The sequence below is a fragment of the Micropterus dolomieu genome, linkage group LG16 (assembly GCF_021292245.1).
Source record: "Micropterus dolomieu isolate WLL.071019.BEF.003 ecotype Adirondacks linkage group LG16, ASM2129224v1, whole genome shotgun sequence".
Classification (NCBI taxonomy): Eukaryota; Metazoa; Chordata; class Actinopteri; order Centrarchiformes; family Centrarchidae; genus Micropterus; species Micropterus dolomieu.
In genome coordinates, this window is record NC_060165.1 from 8,648,799 (window position 1) to 8,669,942 (window position 21,144).

General features: G+C 40.0%; 1 protein-coding gene across 1 annotated transcript in view; it reads left to right on the forward strand.

Annotated features, from left to right (window-relative positions):
* The window catches only part of tbc1d22a (TBC1 domain family, member 22a), a 92,886-nt gene that overhangs the window by 66,474 nt on the left and 5,268 nt on the right, over window positions 1–21,144 (forward strand). The window contains exon 15 of the mRNA XM_046072652.1: window positions 6,872–6,967. Coding sequence (XP_045928608.1) covers window positions 6,872–6,967 — 96 coding nt within the window. The remainder of the gene's footprint in view (window positions 1–6,871; window positions 6,968–21,144) is intronic.

A 21,144-nucleotide genomic window follows, 5' to 3' on the forward strand; every position in this document is an offset into this window, starting at 1 on the left:
ATAGGCATTGTCTATCGGCCCAACCCTAGTTTTGGGGTGTGAAAGCGACCGGCATTGGGAAGCACATTGACATGACTGTAACTAAGAATAACAACGTGAAAGGATACAATGTTCATAATTACCTTAATTCTTTGCTAGTAAACAAAATACCTTTATGCTACTATCTCGTCTACTTCAGGTCTAAAATAGAAACAATAAATGAATGATTCAATGGTGTTGTTGCTTTGTCGTGACTTGACAGCAACCCAAGTACACATTGTACTTGTAATCCATCCTTTAAATATTTTATGTTTTACAATGTCGTTGGGATTACATCCCCCACACACCCTTTCAAACAGCACACAAACGCGCAGATACACCTTTTTGGCAGGCTCTGTCACAGTCCCTCACCTCCATTCCTACTCTGGTAGGGATATTAAGCCATTTCCACTCATGAAACTTTCAGTAGAGCTGACAGCAAGGCACAACGCTGTTCTTGTCTATTCTATTCTGTTCTCTTCTATTGTCCTTTTTAAAACTTTTTCCTCCTGTGTCCTCTCTACTTGTCATCTTTCTTCTCAACTCATCTCAAATTTACTCTTCTATCCTTCCTTTACCTCCATGTCCTTACCTCTTCTCAGTCAACTGACAAACTTTAGCTCAAGGGACAGTGCTTGCTTTCTTAGTGTTCAAGGATTCATAAATTGTCCTTGATTGGTAAGCTTGTGTCCCTTTGCTTGTCAGTCTGTTTTCCCATGTTTGTTTGAGCTCTCGTAATGCTTCACTGACCTTACCTCTGAGGCAAGGATGCTTGATAGATAATTTGGTTGATATATCGGTCCCTTTTTCAACGCAACCAAATAAATATTTTTTATTAATGTCTAAACAAACTGGATTTCCGGACTACATGCATTTTTTTTTTGTTTACAAATGTCCTTGAAGCACGTCCATGACTCACCACAATATTCAATATCCCTATAAGGCCAATATTATAACTATATTGGCCTTATAGGGACAGAAAAACCCAGAGCGTTTGGGTCTGTCACAAATGCCGATAATAAACAGAAAGACCTTGCCCTTTGCCACAGAGCCTGTGTGTGTGTGTGTGTGTGTGTGTGTGTGTGTTCCAGGGGAGATTTTAACCTGAGTGTTGTAATGTGTCCGCTGTGGTCTTCTCTCTGTGGTGTGGCCATCTGTTCAGTAGCCTGATCCAGCACAAGACCGCAAGACAGCGCTTCCCCTGTCTTCCTCTCTATCTCTTCTCTCTCTGTCGTTCTATCTGCAGTCGCTCCTCAGTGTTAGTCTTTTGTTTTTTCTCTTAATTTTTTTTCTGTCCCTTTTTTTTTGGTCTATTTTGCCATCAGTCTGTCCTCCCCCACCTCCTTTTTTCTTTTTCGCGACTATTGATCTCAAGAAGAGGAAGAAAGAGACAAACAGGAATGATTTGAGGAATGATTTAGGGCAAAACACACAACACACCTCCTTACCGGCAGACAGACAGACAGACGGACAGACAGAGGGGGAGCAAATTATCCCTGTTGCGTGGAGCATGAAATTAGCAAGAAGCTCAGTGTGGCAGCATTAGCATGGCTGTTAAAGGGATACGGACATTTTCAGGTTGTGAAATATGGCTCTTTTACTATATGGACAGTTGAATTTACCGAGTTGTTTAACTTTATTAGTTGCCTGTTTAAAACTATTGTGTAAGATGTGTTCAAAAGTGTCGATTCCTGGTGGAATAAATTGGTAGTTGGCTGCAATATAAGGTTCAGAAGATTAGCAAAGATTGAGATTAAAGAGCACAGACTAAATTAATCTTATACGTATGTTGCTTGGCTGTTTTTAGTTATACAACTCAAATTAATAGGTAGCTGTTTTGATGATTGATAAATTGTTTAACTAATTTTTCAAGCACATGCCCTAATGACCTAGTTTCAGCCTATCTAAATTATGTTGATTTTAAACTGAGTTGCTTTTGACTATCAGTTTTCCTGTATTTTATAAATGGTTAATCGATAAAATAACAAAATAACCAGCAGATTAATTGATAATGAAAACAATTCTAGTGTCTACTTGAGGCCCCTTGTCACATTTCACATGTCTTTGAGTTGGTAGCAGTTTCACCAGAGATTTTTCATCTAAATCTTTTAGAATAAAAAACGTTTTGAAGACGAAAGAAGCAGAAGTGTTAAATATTTCACAAAAAGGCAAAGGTCCAAATACAGAACGCAGATTTGTGTAGCAGAACTTCATTGTTTTCTTCTTTCTACTTCAATTAATCATCTCACGACCCACCAGAATTATCTTGTGACCCTTTGGAGGGGCCTGACCCGGAACCACTGGACTAAACTATCTAACTTTATATAAACTAGTCTCAACCATCAGCCACAGTGAAATGCTGCTTACACATGGATCAATCAGTATTAACAGTCTAATAATGTAATATAAAACTGTATAATATATCAATCACAGGGGCCGTTTCATGTAGAAGGATCAGTGGTACTTTTTATACTTGAAGTAAGTGTTTCTGATAATGCTTCTGTACTTTTACTTTCTCCACTCCATCACCACTGACCTCAAGACATGTTCTCATCCAGACTTGGTCTAATGTTTTTATAACTGTTATTTTCCTTTCATCAAGCTTCATCTTGTCTGAGGGTGCAATTTTCTTTGAGAACCTTATTTTTTATGTGCTGTATTTTTCTTTAGATCGTTTATGCCCTTACATAATGAGAATCATTGCATAAATCTTCACTTCATCTTATTTTATCCGCTCATATTAAAAGACACTTCTTTAGGATGTTGATAAAAGATTAAAGTTCCTGCCAAGACAGGTATTTATATTTGCCGACAGAATTTCCTGGCCTGTTTTGTAAGGGATTTTCATGTAACCTGAGTGGTGAGGCTCCTGGGTCGCTTCTTTCCTCTGACTCTTCCTAAATAAAACCTTACACATATTTGAGTATCATATATACAGACTTGTGAATAATTCGTAAACTCACAGGAAGAAGCCCCTCAAAACAATAAGACAGGCCTCTGGAGACAGGATCATGATATCACACACACACACACCAAGTCTTACTGTCTTCCCTAAATGCACACACTGCCACGCACGGTCTCCCCTTTCTGTCCCTCCATCACAATCCCAGTGTTATGAGCATCAGTATTTCTCTCTCTTTCTCTTTTATTGTCTGTCTCTGACACAATCTCATCGTGAAGTTAACATTAGAAGTTTCACAAAGGTAGCATTTATCACAGAGTTAATGAACTGGGTTGCATTAAAATGTTTCTAATTGTTCTCATCACTGTATGTTTTCCTTCGCATACATACAAATGATCTTCATTTTCACGTTCATACTGAATATTCTCAATCTCCCGTGCTGTATTTATGCACTCACCAACACATTATGGACACCTGTTGTGTGGGTTTGTTTTAAATGGATGAAATCTATGGCAAGGTAAGAATCAAGGTAGAATTTTATTATTTTTTGATGCTTTCCGCCTCTCTAACCTCAGTGCTTGCCAATTTAAAAAGTAGCCTAAAGCAAGACGTCACATTGGAGAAATGCACACAGGGACAGAAACTATGCTGAAGTTCATTTTGAATGTATTTAGAGCCCTTCGTCTGAGAAAACGTTGGGCATTTTATCCCTCTATAAGCCCTCCTTCCTTCCTTCCTTCCTTCCTTTTTAAATGGACTACACCAATGACCTGACTCTTGCCATGTAGTGTTTAAATGTATCCTGCATTCACACACTACATGGAGCACACTATCCCGGCCTTTAGGGGATGAATTGCGCACAGGAATACTGACACTTGTAGCAGTTCATGTTAACTCTCGCCTATCACTGCCACAGTCATGCTCATAGACATATAATATGAAAAGAGCTTAAAAACTACCACTCCAGTGCCAGCCTCATCATAATCTGTATTTGTAATTGTTACATCAGTTTAAATCTGCTCGTTTATCATCTTGCATCACTCCCCAGCACCATCACCTTTTCACCTTGTCTGTTCATCAGGGTTTGGAATTAGTCAGGCCGGTTTGGAGAGATGAGACTAGTCAGACAGCTAATGCAGCAGTTTAAAGACACTATGACATTGTAATCCTGCATTCCACGTTCCCTTCCGTCCTCTGTTCACCTTTAGCCTCCTACACTTTCTGTCTCTCATGCACTGCCCTTACTTCTTACCCCTCTCCTTATTGACTGCCCCTCCCCTAGATATATACACACACACACACACACACTTTCTCCCTACTTTGATCAGCTGCGCTTGTCAGTCAGAGTCTCGCCTGTCTCAGCCAATATGGCCGCCCAGACACAAGGGGGGTGGAGGACCAAGCATAACAATGGAGGGGGAGAAGAGGTAGAGACGGAGTTTGACGGAGTCACCTTGACTCCTATGACAAACTTTATTTTGCAAATCATAATGATGAAAAAGCTTTGAGCTGAAACTGCAGCAGTGGTTTGATAGGGCAGGAGGGAAGTGTGGAGTGTCAGAGAGAGAAATGGGTGGTTGAAATGGAGCAAGACAGAGATTGGTGGAGAGAAATGTTAAAGTTTCAGTTTATAATAAGTAGTACTGCAACCAACAGTTATTTACTGTCATCATGAATATTTTTCCTACAGAAGTCTCGGACATGTGTGTAAGCTGTCATTAGGTCACACATCACATACTTTCATTAGGCCACGCTTACCTGACATTAGGTCACGCCTACTGTCATGAGGTCACACATACTGTCATTAGTTTGGCTGCCATTCCTGCTGCAGCCAGCGGAGGCACTACATTTCAAGTTGATGGTGGAACGCCGCGGAAATGATTTGGCAACAAATCAGAATATCAAGATTAACTTGTTACAGAAGTGGTTTTTGATGAAAAATGAATCAGGGTTTAGTTTGTGAAATATTTTTCACAGTCACATTAATGAGAAAGAGAGAGAAGAACGAGTGATGAGACATTTGTAGAATGAGACTGAAGGAGGTGACAGATTGTGAGAGCAGAGGATGGATGGAGGGGTGATTGAAAAAGAGGGAGCTGGAGCAGAAAGAGAAATAGACGGGATTTCAAGTCTAAGAGTTCATTGGTTCCGTCAGCCATGAACTCTCTCACACACACGCTCACCGCTCATAGAAGAAAGGATATTAAAACTGTGCGAAACTTTGGGGACTGATAAACATTGCGCTCCCATATGCCACTCGTATACTCACTCATCTGTGTTTGTGTGTGTATGTGAGAGCGTGTGTTTGCTTGCTTCAGTTGTTTGGATTGGAGCTGCAAGGTTAGACCAACAAGCCAATCACCTGCCAGTTTACAACTCACATCACGCTACGCTTCGCTGTTCACAAACACTCCTCATTTTTCTTTTTCTTTTTGGGGGGGGGGGCTCACTAACCACACTCCCCATTCCCTCTTTGGATTACTCTCCTTATTTTTTTCTCTTACTCACTTGCACACGCACACACACTCAGTTGGGAAATTCTGAAAATTGGTTTAACTGAGTGGGAGGTAAAGTAAGAGGAAACCCAAACAACAGGAGACATACACAAAAGGCGTAGGGAGGATCAATCTGTCTAGAAAGACCAAACACAAATGCAGTAAGGAAGGTGAGCCGACATCCTGTATACTTTTTAGATTATTTTTGTTTAAATCTGTCTATCCATTATTAATCTGTTTATTCCTTTCTTCTGCCCTGGAGAGGAATTCAATTATCACAGCAGAAAGGCAATATCTGTTAATTCCTGCAGAGTTATGGCTCACTGTTAGACACAAATGAGTGTGGTGGTTAAACAGCAACACTTACAGTTGGTTACTCAGGCAAAGTGGAAATGAGTAATACTACACCTTCTATTTAATTGAAAGCCTTCAAATTAGTATTAAAATGTGATAAACATGGCTGAATTATTGGAACATGTGTGTCGCCTTAGGCTCTTTATTGATTCGTGCCAAAGAGACTGCAGACCATGATATAGAATTAAAAGAGCAGATCTCTGTGAGTGTGTTTCCTAAAACTGTAAATGATGCCCTGGTAGTAAAAGTTAAGTGTATTTAGATGTAGCATCGCTGCTTTACCACCACATACTATCAAAGTAGACACATCAGAGAGCACACTTGCAGAATAATTCATGAATCATGCTATTACTAATAGTATGTGTGTTTCTTCCACTCAAGCACATCTGCATGTAGGTTAGTGCTCATACAGTAGAGACACATTCAGGGAGTGCAATTCCACACTTTAATTCCATGGATTTTAAGCATGTGGGTAAGTAAACCCCCAGACAAACATGCCAGAATGCATTCAGCTCACACATTAAGATGCACTTTGGATATTGTATCCCACCTTTATGGGGATACAAACTCATATTTCACTTGCATTTAAAGGCCTTGGTAATCATCCTCCCTGTGATAGGGCTCTGGAGAAAAAATGAATCGAACAAGAAACATCTCATCCTTTGTGTTTCTCCCTCTTAAACTCCCCCAGCTCATTGCCAAGTCATAATAAAAAAAGAAAAGAAAAATCAAGCCACCAAATGTAAGGAGACGCTGAAATAAAAGGCCCTGCAAAAAAGGGGGGATTTGTATCTTTGTCTCGCTCACCCTGCAAATGTAAATTTCTGTATTGTGAAAATAACATTTTTTATATTCTTCTTTGTTCTCTTTTTGGCAAACTAAATACTACCAAAATCATGTACAAATGTTTCTAAATCTTTTTTTTTAATGAAGCTTCGAGCTATTTGAGGCTTTCAGAACATACTGAGATGCTTTCCTCAGATCTTTAAACTTAACTATTTGAACAGTATAACATAGCTGTGACGGAGGTATCGTTTATTTTATGAAATGTTAAACCTGTCGCAAATCAACATCTTGTCTCTCTATCACTCTCTCTCACTAGGCTGAACCAGAGGGCTTCTCCCATTTCCACCTCTACGTGTGCGCAGCCTTCCTGGTGAGGTGGAGGAAAGAAATTCTGGAGGAGAGGGATTTTCAGGTAATGTGCACACATGACGGAGGGGGCGCCATAAAGCCCAGATGTTGCCGGTTGTGTGCAGAGACACCATCTAAACAGACCTCCAGAATGTTGCTCTAAAGCTGTTCATGGCCTACATCGCTCTCCATTACCTCCCTGGTCATTAACTGTGAGGTTCAAAAGTCGTTGTGAGTGCATTAGTAGATGACAGTAGACATCTGCCAGAAGGTGACTTTGGTTGCCAGCTCACTGGGGGACCTGGCTTCTTAACAGTAGCAACACAGTCTAATATTATCACATACAAACACCGTCTCTGCTCTTTGGCTGCTCTCTGTTTTTCTCTTTTTAACAAAAAAAAGTTTTCTATTTTGTCTTTTCTTTCTGTTTGATATATCTTCAGCTTCCCCTGTTCTTTTTACACATTATTTCTCTCTATTTCACAATAGAAGAAGAAAGTGGAAAGAAAAAAACAAAACAGAATCAATCATTAGTGTAAACAGACTTATTGTACTTAATGTTCGTCAGCTAAGTCCAGTTGATCAATACTGTTGTTTTAAGGTAGCTACAACTCAATACAGACCATGTTGGGTCCAGCTGGTAAATATAAAACAGCTCTTCCTTTATGTCTGTGCACCGTATAGTTATCTGTATTATCTTTATTGCCTCACAAGGTCAAACATTTACACAAATAAACAAATGCAAGCACACAGTTCTCCCAACTCTATGCGGTTTTACTCACTGGCTGGCTTGCCATGCAGACTACCAAGTGCTGCATCAAGGGCAAAGTATCCATCCTCATGAGGATGAGAGGGTAGGAAGGAGGGTAGAAGAAGTAAGCACAGGTTAGACTTTAGAGCAATGGTGGGGAGAAAAATTTGAGAGAACATTCATGGTGTGGCTCACGTTTGTGTAATATAATATCTCGTGCCATTTTTCTAAGGGCTCATTTTTGTTCAGAGCAATGTTACATATGATTAAATAAAGCTGACTGCATTGGGTTGCAGTTTACACACAATTGAGGCGCTAACCACCTTTTGAAATGGACACAACAGTAAACATGAGGACTTCTGTATAAAAGAAAGCAAAACTGGCCCACAGAGGTTGAACTTTACTTTAGATAACACTAGATATATGTACTCAGTGAGTTTCTAGAGTACATTAAAGGCAAGTTTTTACTTAGGTGAGTTAAACTTCTCATCTTATAAAAAATGACTTGCTATTTAGGTTGAGTGAAATCGTAATTAGATAAACTTCAGACTTTCCCTGTGCACTGCCACTTATTAACAAAGCTTTTTTGAAATGGAGCATAAATTCATGTCATGACAAATCTGAAAATAGCAGTTTTCCACAGTGTGAGCAAAGAATGAGAATTGCTATGAATGACACCTTGAATCATAGTACCAGTCCTTGTGACTGTGATTATGCTGTTTTTTATTTATTACAATTACTGCAGTTATATTATTCCTCACTTGAATGAGAAATTACTCCTAGCACTTAAGACGTTCTGCACATCTGAGTTTGACTGTAGCTCCCCTCAGGTGGTTGCACTGAAGAAAAGGGGGATAAAACCAATGCAATTACAACTAATACAGGATGGCCATTCCATCTTTTTTGTCACGTCCATCATGTAATAATTCAGAAGAAGTCTTCAAAAGCGATAGCAGTCAAAGGGTTACGGTTCTGAAGAATGGAGGCCAGTTGATTAAAGCTGATTCACCTACTGAGTGAGACACTGGAGGCTGTCGGAGTTTGAAGATGAGACATCAACTGATTCATCTGTTCTTACTTTCACACCCTTCTTACCCTCGCTCCCCTTTCCCGTTTTCTCTCCCTCAAGTTCATGCTCAAATAAGATTGCTACTTTTTGCTGGATTCCATGTCAGATTGAACTTAAGATGGTTATAGGTTTTTTTAAATGGATTTCTGCAGCATTTTGAGCTATGCGCACAGAAAAGCCTTGCTAACCTTTGTGTAGTTACAGTGTGTACACCCTTGCGTTTAAATGGTAGAAACAAAAAAGGGAAAATGAATGCGTTTATAGATATATTCATCTTTTCAACAAGACTAGGCTGGCATACTGAGAGCAGATGGGGCCTGTGGAGGAGTCACACTTGAAAATCATAATGAATTCAGGAAGCTCCTCAACACCATCAACTTTAAGACAGCTAGGTGAGGTTAATTTATTGCATGGTCACAATGTGTGCACCCACAAATATGAGAAACAAGTCGCATAAAAAACACACACACCTTTACTCTCTGCAGTAATGATTTCCTCCTCCCTGCTTGTTAGCCATGTTAGCAGCATGGCTAACATGGCTAATGTTAATCTGGCAATTAGCAATATCAGTTGGTCGGTCGATCCACTAAGTTCAAATGATTGAAAACCAAGTCCTGGCTCTCTCCAACATGTCCTCAGGCATGAACCCCACAGTCTGTCCACACTTTTCCTCAGTAGTAGTTCAGGACTCCACAGAAAAATATTGCACAGTAGGAATAAAATATCACAGATAGATCTTCTCACAGAATACAACAAACTTCAGGAAACAAATGTCCCACTATGGTAATCCGACAGCTCTGTAGATATTTTTATTGAAACCAGGCTTATATTCGAGTGTTTATTAACCCCTTTTAAATATTTCTATCACATTTTAGTTTCCCTGTTTTCCAAACTGAATTTCTATTGATGCTGGTCAAGCAAACTCAGCAGTTCCTCTGTGCTTATCTGTATTATCCTAACAGCATTAATTCCATCAGGACAACAACAGTCATGCAAAACACTTTTTCTCTTGTCACTCAGGAGTGTGGGCTCTTCCATGTCCCCCTAAAACCCTTTAACTCACAGACAGACAGACACACACAAGCACACAAACACAAGCACGTACATACTCATAAACAGATGCAGCCGAATGTCATCTTGGCATTTTCTCCTGCCCAGTATACAGCAAATGAGCTCTCATAGCCTATTTGTTTGTCTTCCCGGGGAGTCTGTTGTATGCACTTAATGGAACACAGATGTCCTGTGTGTGTGTGTGTGTGTGTGTGTGTATGTAGTCTGGATCAGTTTGTTTCTGTCGCAGACTGAATTCATATATATTAAAATGTGTGAAATTACAGTAAAGCTTTGGGCGGCTGTAGTTTAGGTGGTAGAGCGGGTCATCTACTGATCACATGGTTGGCAGATCGATCCCCACCTCCTCCTGTCCGACTTTCGATGTGTCCTTGGGCAAGACACTGAATCCCGGGTTTCTCCCCAGCCACTGGGGATGCACAAGCCAGTCCCAAACCCTGATAAATAGCGAGGGTTGCATCAGGAAAGGCATCCAATGCAAAATCAAATATGCTGATCACCAAAATGGAAACTGATGATAAGCTGTGGCGACCTGTACGGGGAGCAGCTGAAGGAAGAAGATAGTAAAACTGTAAATGTTAGCAGGACAAAACAAGCTTGTCTGCAATGCCTAACAGTAAACTGAATGTTCTTGCTCATGTTGATGATGTTGTAAGAGTTGTGGCTTTGACAGAAAATTGTTCATTTATACAAATATAATATAATTTACGAAGTGCTTTTTTGAAACAGATTAGTGTCAGTGTGGATAGTGGAAAAAGTAAAGATTTCTTCTCTTCTCAGCTTTAGTGGTTTAATTCCACAAGATTTGTGCCTCTGATCCACTGAGCCTCAGAGTTCAAATGTGGGCCTGCCAGGTTCTTAAGGGCCTGTTGAACAGCTCTTATCTCCACATGCTTTACCCAGCAACCCTCACGGCATCCCTTCCCTCTCATGTCTGCCTTTCTTTCTCTTTCTGTCTTTCTCTACGTCGCTGTCGCTACGTTTCTCTTTCTGTTACTAATTCCCAGTCGCTCTGTTTCTGCCACTCTTTATTTCTCTGCTGCTCAAACTCATCTTTTTGTTTTACGGTTTCCTTCTGCCTCTTTCTTTCATTCTGTTTGTCTTCCTTTCTTTTTATTGTGTTTCTCTCTGTCGCTTATTCTTGCTCTTTTCCTTTCTTCCGTGCACTTGGCACTTCGTTGTCGATATCACAAGTAGAGGGCTTCTAGGAATGGCAATGTATGTCAGTCATTTGGTCCAGATGGAAGACAGAAATATCTCAACAAGCATAGGATGGACTGCGAAGAAGTATTGTGTGGACGTTTATGATCCCCAGAGTTTTCTACTGCGGCACCATGACGTTCACATTTGTCATTTATACAGACACCCCAGAAGATGTAGCCTACTGACTCTGGTAATCCCTGAATTTTCTTCTACCCCCATCAGCAGAGTTTTCACTTATCTAGTGAAATAGCTCACCATCTAATAGATGGCTTGCCATAAAAATTTGTTCACATATTCATGGTTGTCCTCTAGCGCTACCATGAAGTTGATGTTTCTACATTACTATTGGATGGATTGCTTTGAATATTACTTATATTGAATATAAGTATTCACGTCCGCTGAGGATGAAGCCTACCGACTTTTGTTATGCCCTAGAGTTTTTTCATCGCAGCACCATGAGATTAAGATGTGGGTTTTATAGGGAAATGTTGTGAAACTATTATATGGATTGCGTGAAATGTTGTACAGGCATTAATGTTCCGCACAGGATGAATAAAAAAAAAAAAACGTTTGTGATCCACTGATCATCTAGTGCCATCAGTCCAGTGCTTTGTTGTTGGACCAAATACCTAATGATATTCCCATGCTGACGTTTACATTTTACTTGAAGCACCACTGTTGATTCTAAGTCTTGTTATTACAAAGAAAGCATATAATATTCTTGTAGCAAAAAAAAATAACTTCAGCTTCAATAAAGTCATCATGTAAATTCGATGTAATTTATTACTGCTTGCCCACTTTTAACAGGGCTTATACTGTAAGGCTTACAGTGACAATGCAGTCAGTGACCTCAAAATGTGGAAAGGAAAAGGTTTTTACATGCTTAAGAGATGTCTGTATAGAGCCCTGAAACTGCCCAAAGGCAGTCAGATGTGATCAAACAAGCCAGAAAGATGATACAACATATGCATGAGAACCCAAGTGAAAAAACAAAATGGTTTACAGAAATCAGTCCAGCCTTTTCAGCCTGTAACATGCATGCTCACAAACAACAAACGCAAACAGCAATCTAATAAAGGTTTCCAACCAGTTCTCATCAATCTACTCATTATTACACTGAACTGCTACTCCAATTTCCCCAGGCCTGGAGGCTAACTCTACTTGTAGCAGCTAGTTAGCACAGTACAACATTAACAGCTTGTTGTTTTGTGTTGTAGCTGTAAATGACTGTTTTGATTATTTTTTTTGCTTTGCTGAGATTGGGAACCTGTGTGCTCCTGAAAGGCATACGTTTCTTATATTCTGGTTTGAAATCATTATACTTTGTCATAGATTTCACAACGTCTTAAAGCTGCTGAGTTGTTAGATTGAAAAGTTACAAGTTCAAACTCACTACAGCAAATGTGGGAGTTAGAAAACAAGTTATTTTGAAGACATTGTGAGCTAATTGTCTCAAATGTAAAATGTAGAATGCGAGGAGCAGCAGTGTATGACAAACTGCCGGCGAGTTACATGCTTGGGGTCCTGAGAGGGAGCATGAATGATTGATTCACTTTAATAGTTTTAATTAAAAAATGCATGCAGAAAGTAATTTAAAAATGATAATTAATGCATTGTTATCAAACATAGTAAGCAGAGTAACTGTGAATCTCCTCTCCTGGTTGTGGGATTGGATTGGTTAAGCTGCTAAATGAAGAGCAGGAGGAGTATGGCACTCCCTAAGCAATCTGCCTTTCACCGTTCCACCTCAGCTAGCACACTACTGCTAACTGCAGGCCTGGACTGCATGGATAAGTTAGAAGGTGCACCAACACACACACACACACACACACACACACACACATTTCACTCAAAGCCATACACTCACAGACATGACAACCTAAACATGCAGATAAACAATACTCTCTCGCACCGTAGCATTTTTATTCACACATTCATATTTCGCCTGTCATACACATTTGGTTTGGACACACATACAGTACACACAGTAATGGGAAAGCAGGGAAATATTATGCAGGTATGTGCTGTTTTTAGTAGGGCCAGCACAGTCAGCGCCATTTCCCATTAGTCTGTGCTACCTGCAGACACCCAACAGGGACACTGCAGAGACGCCTCCAAATAACTATGAAAAACCTCTGCACTCTGGTCTAAGCCTGAATGTGTGGAGCTGCTTGATTGTGGAGCTGTACCTTGGCCTGGAAATTTGAGAATGTGTCTGCATTTAAAAAAAAAAAAAAAAAAAAAAAGACGAAAATACCCTCCAGGTACGGAAGCAGCAAATAATATTTTGAAATTGAGGAATAACCACAACCCAGCAGCCAGAAATATAAGTAGATGGGGGGTTTTGGCACAAAGGTCATGTTATGTATGCCAGAAGGAAGTTAATCATTGCTACTTTTTGTTTCTAAAGATGACCTCCTAAAGGATGATCACAGGTTGTGCAACAGTTTTGAAAAGCACAATACATGTACTCCATTCATAAAAAACAGTTGCATACAATGTATTCGACCTTGTCTACACTTGGTAATGTTAATGTAAAGTCCATTTTCCAACAGCAAAACATATATTTTACAATTACCACACATCTCATGCTTCATGCTTTTGTCTACTTTCATATCATCCATGTTGCCAACTCTTGCAGCATAAGAATTATTAAGATGCATATTGCGTACAATCATTATTCCTTGCACTTTAAAAGGTGATTAGAGAAACAGCTGGGTGCTCAATTATGCGTGAGACCCACCCTATTAATGTTGTAATCTCTACGTTTTCCTATAACACTCAATTTAACATTCTACCTATATATACACGGCTATATTTTCTCAATTATTCAGTCTACACCAAAAATGTCCAAAAAGATTTATTTTTAGTTATTATGTTCAAGGTTATTAGAATATATTACGTATGATTTAATTTTTTACATCAAAGGTCACGCAGCACTTAAATTAATCTACGGACTCATAAGGAATTACTGACATTTGTGTCCATTCACAAACAAATCCAAGCGCATTATTTGTCAGCGTGGATTTCATGGCCATCACTGGAACCTCCTGATCTCGGCCATCTTAAAGTGTTTTCCCTGAGATTTCATTAGTAAGCGTTGCTGAATGGTCCCCATCGTGAGGATCCCTATGATGATCGTTAATGCGAGACCAAGCATTTATGGGAATGCAAAGCTATTAGTCCCGTGTAAATGGAATCTCACTGTCACTACAGTTTTCCTGAGGACATGCAAAGAGAGCTGTAGTGAGGAAAGAAAGTGAGGGATGGAAGAGTGAAAGAGGGAGACAAAGGTTTGTTTTCTCTTTAATTAATGGTGTGTGAAAAACTGTGGACCTTTGTAAATGTCAGCGTCTGTCCTCAGATCAGTTATGTGTGGAGAACGCCTTGGGTTAGGCTGCCTTGGCAATAAAGGAAAGGAGGTTACTCCATGAGGAACCAGAGTGTTCTGGAAATGCCAGCACTATTTCAATCACAACTTTGTTTAAGATTCATTTTTACTTTAATGAAAATCTCAAATTTTGGCTTGTAAAGTTTTCAGTTCCGTTGTATGACAGATGGTAGTTTGCCAGTTAGCTTGAGGTTGATCAAATTGTTTTTATAAAATCCATTTTTATATATTTTTTTTTTCTGCGCTGATGGGACATGATTATGTATATTTTATTTGAAACCTCAGGAACAATACACAAACAGTCTCCAACTGCATACTTTGTCTGTGCGGATGAGTAGTCAGTAACTGGAGCATCTGCTCATATAATATACAAATGACACAGATTAGTAAAACTGAAATCGCTATTAGAGAAAAATTCAAAACTTCCTTTACATATATACCAAGAGGCAAAGTACAAGTGAATTGCACTGCTGTGTTTTGCCCATGTGTTTTCTGTTTAAATATAAAGGTAAACATTTTATGTAATTAACTTGTTTTCAACATGACAGTAGAAAAATATGTCGAATAGCTTTCTTTTGATTATATGTCAAGCAATCTGCTTATTGCTAGAATCTTTATTTACCCCAACCATTGTCCTAATAAATCCATTGTTTTGCTTGGTGACACATTTGACAAAGATGTCTTTCGAAAAGTTTATTTTGGGGAAAAACATGATTCAATCAGTTGAATTATCTGAACAAAGTATGTCCCTGTCAGGTCGCCAGGACAAATGCTTGAAAATTGGACCTCTCACTATTTAATCGGGACATCTGGTCACTCTAGATGTTTTACTCTGCCAACACAAATGCTGCAGAGTATTGTAATCAAAGTAGTCCATACTAAAGCCCTCTTTGGGGGGAAAAATACACTTTTCTCGGTCTGTATTGCAATGCATTCTACATGCAGATTTGTATTTCTGTCATTTTCTGATGTTATATATCGAAAAGACATTAATAATCCCATAGAATTTAGCCACTAGTCATTTAGTTAGAGCTATGGTTCAGTGTTCACATCTGCACCAATGAAAACCAAACATTATAAGCTTCACAAAGAAGTATACATATCTCTTTTTTAATTATTTACCTGCATGTGTGTGCATGAGCAACAGCAGGCCCCCATTAAGATCACCACCTTGCAATTTTCAGTAAAGAGCTGCATCCCTCCTCTGATTAATTCCATATCGTCCACCCATTTATCATGACAAGACCTCCTCATTTTCTCCCCCATAACTTTCTTCCCAAACTTGGCTTGTATCGAGCAGACCCTCTCTGGGGTTTGCAGCTTCCCTGATGAATGGCTCTGTAGTCTATAGTGAAGAAAGTGAGACAAGGCCACCCCCCGGTAAACAACTTTTAATAATCACCCCATTGATTGAGTGCCGCGCCCGATGTGGCATATGAATCTATTTGTGCCAAAACAATAGGAGAAGAGGAAAAAATGAGAGGAAAGCAGAGAACTTAATATAGTGGAAGTAATTATTTAGCCCTCCACCCCATCTTGCCTTTTATTCAGTGACATCCGTCTTTCATTGCTCTCCTTCCCACCTACATACTCTCCATCACTGACAGCTAAAGTTCACTTTAAAGCTAACTTGCATGGGCTGGTACATTGTATTATTGCGGTGCGTGATTTTGATGACTAAAGCTGGTTGGAAAGACGGCTGTGATCAGTCAGAGTATGGCATTGAGTAGACGTGAAGTGAGCGTGTGTGCGCCTGGGCTCAAATATGCGCTTAGAGGGTATTGTATATTAGCTGTACAACTGAGCGGTGTCTGTTGATCAGTGCAGACAAGCACAAGTTTGCCATTGCCGGGAGTCTCCTAAAAGCATTTATCAGCTCAAAACAATCATGTTTGGGACGATTAGCTTGCCGTCTGAGTGTCATTACTGAGTGACATTATCATTGGCTGAGGTTTATCCACAATAGAGAGGAAAACAGAGATAGGAAGAGTCAGAGTTTTATGGCTTTTTTGCCCTAAGATAACTGAATTTAACTGCAGTTGCTCTGTCAGCCCATAAGCCAACTGCGTGCCCCCCCTGCTCAACTCAGTTAAGACACAAAAATGCCAAATAAACAGAAATATCGACCGGCTTGTTAGGAATAAACAGACAGCAGCAGGAGAGGAAGAAATAGATTTTTAAGAAAAAGAGAAGAAAGGAGATTTGTGGAGTGGGCTGGGTCATGAACTGAGACATAAATATTGGATTTTAAATATAAATGCTCTTATACGAAGTCAAAGCGAGAACTGAGGCCTTTCTGCTCCTGGGTTGTTGGGTTTTTTTGAGAATCGTGAACTCTTGATTAGGGTGGCATTCACTTTTCTGAACTTGGCAGACGGCTGGAGTTATATATTTTCCTTTTGGAGAATTTAGTGTTTTTAGAGGTCACAGCATGCTCATTGAACAGTTCACACTCAGTAGAAGCCAGATGTCAACATGGTATAGAACAAGCATATATGTACTGGACATTAGAAATACATGCGGTGGATTGGCTCGTTCATTTCTTTAGAAGTTTTGCGTGCTTGAAACAGAAAAGAAAACAGTTTGCCAGATCTTTGGTGGTAATGGTTGAAGCAGAAGGGGCAAATGGTTAAATATTGACCGCTCTTGAACTTTGGAGATGTACGTGCTGAAAAGTGAAGCAACTCAAGCAGAGTGAAATATCGCTATAAATGCTTCAATACACAGAGGAAGCACAGACAGCTGTTTTAGTACTTAGATTGCTTCTGGGTGCATTTTTTTCCCAGAGGTTGTGAACTTGTCGGGCAGGCATTGAATAGTACAGAATGGGTGCAAGACTGAGGGCCGCTGACTGTGAGCGTGAACCTTTGAGAAATCCAAGTCCTTTTTACTCGTCAAGGAGTATTTTATTTACTTTCCTTTTTTTGTTTTGATTAAAACCATTAAAATACATCTTTCTATGAGGTGTCAGGAGGGGCTTGATTATCCAAATGATAACCTTAACACTTAACACCCACGCTTGTGGTTTCATGCATACTGAAAGCTTTCAACCAATCTGTCATCCATTCTCTCAGGCTTTAATCTTATTCACACTCCCACGGTATTTAAATTACCAAAGGTTGTACCCACATCCCACATGTCTCCTTATCCTTGTCCTCCTGTAAAGGACGTTGCATTGCAGGACTTCATGAATAAGTGTGGTCTACACAATCTTGTACTAATTTGATCTATTACACATAAGGCATTTTCATAATATATGATATATGTCACATGAGAAAATTGTCCAGATTTATTTACACATTCATCTTTCTTTTTTTTTATCCAGTGCTTTTCAGGGTTGCATGAAATTTCCAACAGCAAAAGCACACAATCCCCTAACTTTAACCAAATGTTGCCAGTACCTAAACCATACCATTTTAAAGAGGTGGTATTATCCTTTTTGGCTTTTTACCTCTCCTTTGGTTTGCGAAGTGAAAAAGACCAAAGTCCACCCTAAAGGGAGTTCCCATCTCCCATAGAAAACTCTGCTCTGTACAGCCTGAAAACAGCTCGTTTGTAGTCCAGCCGTTTCCCTTTCATCCCTGTGACGACACAGAGATGAAAGCTAAATGCGTGTCATATAACCATAGACTGTATATAAGAAATGGACGTAGTCATTGTGACGTCACCCGTTGGTTTGTGGACTGCCATTTTGAAGCCTCGAGTTTGAAAGTTGTTACTGTGATGTAGAGACAGAGCTCGGTAAAGACTTTATGGATGAAAGATACTTTTGTTACAGATTAATAACTCACCACTCTGAAACTCTTGCTCCAGTCTATGTTGCCAAGCTGGTCGACAACATGTACTGCTGAACCGAAGCTGCTACCGGCTTCTCACTGACCCGCCCTTCTCTGCTTCTCATTGGCCAGTAGTTCTTAACTAGGGACTTCGCATGTGCAACTCCCAACAAAGATCATTTAGAGATAAGATGTATCACTCCATAGCTAAAACAAAGCCTTTAACACACAGTGTGAAAAGAGGAGCTGCAGCAATGTGCTGTATGACAAAAAAATATGGTGTTAAATTAAACCATGTAAACCTGTTCTGGTACAACCCCTAAATAAGATTATGAACCTGAAAATGAAGCACAATACGACCTCTTTAATAATCACTACAAAGGGATTATGTATAGCGTTGTTGGGTATGCATGGTTCAGCACCATGGACAGCGACTGTGACCATGTTCTTTTTCTTTCTTTCTTTTTTATATATTGCTATGCCACAGTTAACTTTGGATTTATCATTAATGTAGTAGTTAGATCCAAAGTGCAGCAGCTTAGGAATGACCTGCTTGTTAACAGGGGGTCTTGATGAGCTGTTTTACATGACTTTTTCTTACTTGTTCCGTTGACAAACAGAACAAAACAGAAACAAACCAAAAAATAAAGTAAAAGAGAACAGTTTTAAATGTGGCTGCATTTAAACATAGTAGCTATTGATGGACATAGTCAATGACACAGCTGCTGTCATTAGCCTTTTTTGTATTGATTGTGGCACATGACATCAGGATGATAAATTAATGATTAAATCAAAACAGAAAGCTGGATCGCTGCTATGAAAATACAAAAGGTATAAGCGCAGTATAAAAAGGAAAGTCATCTCTCAAACCCCCAGACTTTCCTTACAGGCAGCTGTTAACGTTTCTCTCTCCCCCTTGAATGAACAATCATGTTAAATAATTCTGTCCTGTAAGATTATTTCCTGTAGTATACAGTATGTATTTTACAGCACTACGTATATTTTAAAGTACCTAAACTGGTAAACTGTAGGCCACTTTTTAAAATATATTGTAACCTGCAGTGATTGATGATGCCAAAAGCATATAACCAGTGCAGTACAGGAAATTTTCATTGTTTTCTACCAGTGTGCAGCTGTCACATCACCACAGTAAGGCTGTGGAGATGTGTGTTCCTGGAATGTTATTGAATAAAATGCTGACAGAGAATTAAAAATATTATTGCTGGGTGGACTAAACAGACATTACAGTGTAATAAATGTAACTACTTTACAGTATGGCTGTAAAACAGTATATTTTGGAACTATTTGACTACATGTAGTTTTTGGTCATTCAAGTATACTGCACATGACAGCACAGTTTGGATGGTGGATTAAAACCTGAATAATTGTAATGCAGCATCACGTGATGTCACGTCCCAAACCCTCAAGGCTTGTTGTAAAGCTGTGGGTAAGCTGAGCACCTACTGACATTGCACTGTAACACATGCCATGCTGCAGCTCAAGCGCACTGCAACGCCCCAAAGGTGCATCATTGTCTCAGCAGCGTAGGGTCTCGTTCAAGTGCTACCACTGTATTAATCCACTGAGCTTTTTGCCAGCCAACCTTTTTACAAGACAACTTGGCTGTGCCATCCTATGTTAGCTCTTACCTCCACATGCCACAGTGCCCAACTCCTACATTAGCGCCCACTGTTTGCCAGAGAGCCCATTTTGTGTAATTATACGAACTACAGCAAGCTAATGGCCCTGACGGAGCAGTGCCTGGGCCCATTACACCTCAGGGTGCTGCAAAACACCATTACCACCACCAGCAACCTGGAGTGTTTGCGCACGTAGGTGACTGTGCGTGTGTGTGTGTCTGTGTGTGTGTGCACTCTTATCTCCATGTGTGTGTTCATGTAGATGTGTTGGTTGAAGGAGGTCGAAGGTGGAATTATACATGTCAAAGAAACACAACGGGTACAGACAATTGCCATTTTTAGCAACCAGTGTGTGTCTGTTGTCGTGTTTGTGCACATCAACACCTGTCATCTCTCAGCCGTTAATTTCTCCTGGGCTTTTGCTGCTTGCTGCAGGGAGCTGTAGTTGTCACCGTAGGAAAGACAGCGAGGCACCTTGCAGGACTTTGGGTGCTCATTGTACTCACTTCACTTAGCACCATTTCATTCTGCCAGCAAGTAGACTATTTGGTTCACAGGAAGAGTGGGTTTTAATTTTGTGTTTTATCAATGTGTGTGTGTGTGTGTGTGTGTGTGTGTGTGTGCGCGTGTGCGTGCGCGCTGTCAAGAATTCGGCCGACGCCACCATTACTGCAGATAGCTTTAGTCACTGCGTTTATAGAATTAGAAGTAATATTTTTCTTTGACTCCATTTTGTAGCTTCAGCTCTTCTAGAGATTCAGCAGCTCGCTCGTTCACCAAGGTGGAAGATTTTACGTCAATGACCATGTGTGGCTTTACAAAGGCAAAGTGGAGATGAGGATTAAATCAGCCCCGGTCAGATGCAGGTTAAAGAATGACTAAAGGCACAGCAAGTAAATTTCATGGCTCTCTGTGTAACCATTATGTTATCCCATTCACTTTTTGAAGAAAGAGCCTTAGCACTGACTGTATTGACAATCTGCTCTTCCCTCAGTATCAATAGCCATTAACCACTTTCAGCCTTGCCAAGCGTAAGAGATGGAGAGCTAATTGCCTTTTTTTTGTACTCACTGTATACAGTAACGGTGGATCAATGTGTTTGTTAGTATTGTGGGATAAATGGATATTCATGCCTAAATAACCACAAGCTACCCCACACACACACACTTACAGTACACATACACACACATCTCTGTCTCCTTTCCCTTTCTTTCCTGTACCTTCAATTAACTGTATCATCTCTTTCACAGATTTCTTCCTGGGACACCACCGTAACACAGGTCAACATATTATTTACCCCCTTCCCCCCCCCCCCCCCCCCCCCCCCCCCCCCCGTTTCT